At 45.6% G+C, this 5,306-nt stretch overlaps 1 protein-coding gene across 2 annotated transcripts; it reads right to left on the bottom strand.

Annotated features, from left to right (window-relative positions):
• On the bottom strand, positions 1 to 5,096 carry LOC102113597 (keratin, type I cytoskeletal 19-like). 2 transcript variants are annotated; one of them, XM_014260139.2, is made up of 9 exons: positions 4,445 to 5,096; positions 4,273 to 4,355; positions 3,516 to 3,672; positions 3,109 to 3,270; positions 2,709 to 2,834; positions 2,313 to 2,539; positions 1,720 to 2,021; positions 1,165 to 1,266; positions 1 to 316 (listed from the first exon to the last, which is right to left on the bottom strand). In XM_014260139.2, the coding sequence occupies exons 1-9, from the start codon at positions 5,039 to 5,041 to the stop codon at positions 291 to 293; spliced, it is 1,782 nt and encodes a 593-aa protein (XP_014115614.2). In that variant the 5' UTR covers positions 5,042 to 5,096; the 3' UTR covers positions 1 to 290. The 2 variants fall into 2 exon arrangements, with proteins under 2 accessions (XP_014115614.2, XP_014115615.2); XM_014260140.2 differs by lacking the exon at positions 1,165 to 1,266.
• Positions 5,097 to 5,306: the final 210 nt, after the last annotated feature.

Below are 5,306 nucleotides of genomic sequence, written 5' to 3' on the forward strand. Positions count from 1 at the left end.
TTTGATTGCATCAGAGAGAAGCAAAGATTTATTAGCATTTATTCCACAGGAACACCAATCACAGTAGAGATTAACTCAGGTAACAGTGATTTGGAGCAGAATCAGATGGAAGAAGCAGACAGAACATCCAGAGAGCTCTGATGAGCCCCTGGAGTGAGCAGTGTTGGGTAAGTTGGACAAGTGTTCGCTCCTGCTCGTGGCAGGGGATGTTCAGCCATGCTCAGTAGAGTCTTGCTTGGTCCGAAGGCCTCACTGGGAGGTCGTGCAGTGGGAGATGCTGGTCTTGCTGATCATTCCTCAACCTTTCTAAAACTCCCTGTTGAAAGATGGAGGAAAGCAAGAATTTCTTCAAAGTATTCAGCATTTTTAACCTTTTGTTACTTCCTAAGTTTTACCTCTGCAGTACTCAGTGCACCAGGGTTGTTCCCAGCCTTCTGGAAAGGTCTAGACGTTGTCAGACCTGAGTTTGTACAGTTCATGTGCAGATTTAGCAATTAACTACATGAATCTGCTGCTGTTCTCAGCCATGGGAGTGCAAATCACTTTAAATTTAGAGTGGCTTGCAGTACAAACCAAATACAGGTGAACTTAGAATCTGCATTTGTGTATGTATGGATATTTACAGTAGAATTTTATAAGTTAAAGAGAGATGGTACATAATATGCTTTAATCTTGCTTCCAAGCATTAATGTGTGTTGGAGTGTTGCAGGACAGAGGAGTTCCTTGATCAGAGGAATAAATTTTTGCAGAGGAGTTTGCAAAGCCTGTGTAGGAATTTTTTAAAAACTAGAGCTCATCTACACCAAATTTTATCAATCTTCCTCATGACACAAAATCCTCCTGAGTTCACTGCCTGGTTTTCAGCATCAGGAGTGTCTGTGCAGTGTTCCTGCTGTTTGCACTGATGGCTTCAGGTCCTTTGGGTGAGAGACAACTCTCATGTCATGACTGCCTGTCAGTCTGCAATGGAAACTGTGTTTGGGGCAGAGCCTGGCTGAACCTGGTCCTTATAATGAGTAAATATAAGCTTCAAAGCAGGACCATTTTCCATCTTTTCATAAAAAATCAAAAGTGGAATTGAATCTTTCTAAAATTACATCTTCCTGCTCATTTTCACCATTTTCAGGCTATTGTCTGAGGTGCTGCCAGGACCTGGACCCTTACCCAGTCTCATGTGTTTTATGGCTTCAGACACTTCCTCCATGGTTGCTCCTCTCTCCAATGTTTTGTTTCCTTCCAGACAGAGCTTCATGTTTTCAGCACTTCCTGGAACCAGAGCCAGGAAATCAGATACGGATCAGACCCTTTGGTCACTCTCCATCTTTTGCTGCTTCAGTATTTCGCAGCCAATGCCCCTTATATTTTAAATGTCTCGAGTGTTCCAACTATTCTACCCTGCTTTAACCAACCCCTGCTTAATTCCAGTCACATTTTTAACTTCTGACTTTCCTAATTCCCTGCCTACTTTGGGCTTGGCACCATTTTCCCTTTTCTCTCTTCATTTCCTTTTTTCACCCATCATCTGACACTGCTCTTCATGCCATCCTTCGTGCTGCTTGTGTTGATTTCTCACTGTCTAAGAACAAATGTCAGAGTGGCTTTAAAAAAAAATTGGGAAAATAAAGCAAAAATATTTCCAGGAAGGAAGTTGTTATATCCTTTCCTGCTCTTCAGAGAGAATTGTGAACTGCAGGGTGTATTTTTTAATTCCATATTTACCTGGGCTTTCACAAGAGTCGCTGGGCTGGGACTGGGAAGATGAAGAGTGGGAGAGGCAGGATTTACCCCCTCCTCCTCCACCACTGCCACCTCCTCCACCTGAAGTTTTCCCACAGGTTCCACCTCCTGTTCTTCCTCCACTCCCTCCTCCTCCACTTTCAGAAGAGGAAGATCTTCCATAGGATCCTCCAGTTTTTCCTCCACTGGTTCCTCCACCTGAGGACCAACAGCTTCCACCTCCACTACTTCCTCCATGACCTCCTCCTCCTGAGGATCCTCCACCAGCTCCTCCCTGTGAAGTGCTGTAAGGAGGAAGGGGTGTGTTATTTCTATCTTACCTTTCATTTTCCCAAATAATGGCACTTCCTGATGGTACTTAGGGGAAGAAATGACAAATTACAATTGTAAACACTTTTGTAAAAGTACAGCTTTGCATGCTGCCAGCAAAAAATCAGATTCCATGAGAATTCTTGTGCTTGTAGTAAACATGTTGGTGATTAATTCCTTGCACCAGTTCCTAATACAAATATTAAGAACTGCCGTCCTCTTTCCCTGATTGCATCATTAGAAAATTAATTAACTGAAGTCTGTACCTAATGCCCTGCTGCCCCTCCTGCAGCAGTGCCTGGTACTGCTGGATCTCCTGCTCCAGGCGGGTCTTGATGCCCAGGAGCATCTTGTACTCCTCGTTCTGGCTCTCCATCTCACAGCGGATGCTGGCCAGCTCCTCCTCCAAGGGCCCGATCATGCCCTGGATCTGCTGCAGCTGCATGTTATAGCGACGTTCCGTGTCGTCCAGGTTGGATTGCAGAGAGTCTATCTGCAAAGGGAAAACAAAACACTCTGCTTATGGCAACGTGGCAGGATTAGATCATTCTTATGCCCAACATGAGTTGGATGCTCCAAGGATCCTTACAGCTGACATCCTGGCATTCCAGCAGCTCCTGAGCTCTTTGCATATCAGGGGATGAGGAGCAGTTGTTACCTACCAGACTGATCTGTGACTGCAGCTCAATCTCCAGACTCTGATATTCACGCCTCAGCTCAGAGATCTGCTGGTTGCTTGATTGTATCTCCTGGCCACTTGAGTGGACTTGTTGACTCACTTCCTCCATCTGAAAAATTAATGTAGGCAATTGGAGTTTCTGAGTTTTACTTACAATGCCAACATGGCAGTTTATCATGGGACCATCTGGAACATAATTTGCAGAAGGGCCACTGGTAGAATGGAACTGTTAAACTTGATTGTGTGGCTCTGCCAGAGCAATTCAAGCCCACTCGTGATTTGCTTCATTTTGACCAAAGGGACTCTATTATTATTTTGTAAAAGCAATTGATCTTGTGTCATTCCTCTACAGGAGGTTCTTAACAAGAACTGTCACCATTTACCTTGCTTTCGTACCACTTTTCAACCTCTGCACGGTTTTTCTGAATAATAGCTTCGTATTCTTGCCTCATCTCATTCAGTTTTTTCAGCAGATCCTCTCCTGGAGCAGAGTTTATCTTCACATTCACATCCCCATTGGACTGGGATTGCAGCAGTTTCATTTCCTGCAGAGAAAACCCAGGCCCAAGGACAATGAACACAATGGAACCTTCCAACAACATACAGATATATATATTTGGGAGCTTTGTGCTGCAATTATCTAGCCTTGACTTTCCAGTCATTGTTTGTTGAGGGGGCTGAGCTCAGGGGCACCCTGCAGCAGCCTGGCCCTGCCCCTTGGTCGGGGTTTCGAGCACAGGGTGTCAGCTTCCCACATCTCCAGTGTGCCTTTCAAGGAGCTGGCTCTTACCTCCTCGTGGTTCTTCTTGAGGTCGATGATCTCCTCCTTCAGAGACTCAAACTGCATTTCCAGGTCAGACTTGGTCAGGGTCAGGTTATCCAGCAAGGGCCGCAGGCTGTTGAGGTCGCTCTCCACATTCTGCCGGAGCCCGCTCTCCATCTCGTACCTGTGCCAAAGACAGTGCAGAGAGCTCAGCCCTGCTCCTGGCACCCACAGTCCTCCTCCTAAGTGACATTAGTTATAGAGAATTCACCTATTCCTGCTTTTATGTCTGTACTTTGGAGCATGCAGCACCTCTCAGGCATCAGAATTAGGAAATCATCAGCCAGTACTTAACATTTAATTAATAATATTACTTAATAACATAAAGTTATTATTATTTATACTAAATAAATGTTAAGTTCATTATCAATATCAAACTCTAATATTAAAATGTGTTCTGTGGTCTCTTTCATCGTCTCTTCTCACTGCAATTTTGTACAGGTTCCATCTCTCTGGTTAACCTGACTTTGAGTGACAGAAAATCCCAATTTTTATATTCCTAAAAATAAAACTTCTTGTAAGCTCTGGCTCTGCAGCCATAGGCAGTATTCCCATCAAAGATCTCTCTAGGAATATTGAAAATTTTGAAGTTTCACAAATTATTTCAGTTGCACTGCCATGGAAGCAGGAGGAAGCCAAGTCCATGTGGGCTGATATTTGTTTATAAGTTCAGGAAAGCAGGAGGAAGGAAGTCAGTGCCTGTAAAAGAGCAATATATATTTACTTTATTCTAAAGTCTTCTGCAGTCATCTTTGTGTTATCCAGGTCCAAAAGTACCTTGTGAGTTTCCACAGCTGCAGCCACAATCTAGAAGAGAAACAACATGTTAGGAAAACATTCCCTGTGAATCTCTCAGTCTGACAGTGCTTGAACTTCTCTGGCAAAGAACATCCTACCTGGTTTTGGAGTTCTTCAATTTGTCCATAATAGTGGCTGTAGTCCTTTGGGCCAATAGGACCTTGCTTCTGGTACCACTCCCTAATTAACTGTTCAAGCTGAGCATTTTCCTTTTCCAAATTCCTGACAGTCTCCATGTAGGAAGCCAGGCGTTCATTAAGGCTCTGCATGGTCAGCTTCTCATCATTGGAGAGAATTCCCACATTCCCTCCGTGAAAGCCACCACTGCCAAAGCTGCCACCACTGAAACCAACACCACCTCCACCAAAGCCTCCCCCAAAGCCGCTCCCACCTGAGCTGAAGCCCGTTCCCATGCTGCAGTGCCCCACTCCTCCTCCATAAGATCCACCACCCAGCCTTCCTCCACAGCTGCCGCTGCTCATTCCTCCTCCGTAGCTACCGCGCCTGCCATAAGCGTAGCTGCTCCGGGAGCTTCCTCCGCCACAACTGCTGCCAGAAAACCTGCCACCGCCACTTGTCCTGGAAGTGACTGTCCTCGAGGAGACCGAGGAATGCGAGCTACCCCCTCCTCCACCCCCTCCGCTGCTGCTCCCCCGCAGGCAGCTCTTCAGGGGCTGCTTGGAGCCACAGCTCATAGTGGCAGCAGCAAATAACTCAGGTGAAACGTCAAAGCTGGTCTTACAGTTGTTCTGGAATCATAGCTCCAAGTTCCAGCTGGCCTCCTCTCCATTTATACCTGAGATGGTGGGTGTCACCGTGGAAGGGAGTACCTGCTTTCCATGTGCAAGCCCTAATTTGCTAAAGGGAGATGCTTGGCAGTGGCAGGAAGCTTAACCCTTCCTCTAAGTGTTTGTGACCATTTGTTTATTGACACAAAACATGTAATTTCTGTTGGGTGGC

Source organism: Pseudopodoces humilis, chromosome 29 (genome assembly GCF_049639895.1).
Source record: "Pseudopodoces humilis isolate 2021_Gansu_Grassland_sample_001 chromosome 29, ASM4963989v1, whole genome shotgun sequence".
NCBI lineage: Eukaryota > Metazoa > Chordata > Aves > Passeriformes > Paridae > Pseudopodoces > Pseudopodoces humilis.

What these genes read in the sequence shown, in the direction of transcription:
- LOC102113597 (XM_014260139.2), bottom strand. Translation starts at nt 5,041, where the DNA reads ATGAGCTGTGGCTCCAAGCAGCCCCTGAAGAGCTGCCTGCGGGGGAGC. An exon ending in TTGAAGAACTCCAAAACCAG is followed by an intron (nt 4,356 to 4,444) that starts GTAGGATGTTCT and finishes TTTCTCTTCTAG; the next exon opens with ATTGTGGCTGCAGCTGTGGA. An exon ending in TCAAGAAGAACCACGAGGAG is followed by an intron (nt 3,271 to 3,515) that starts GTAAGAGCCAGC and finishes TTTTCTCTGCAG; the next exon opens with GAAATGAAACTGCTGCAATC.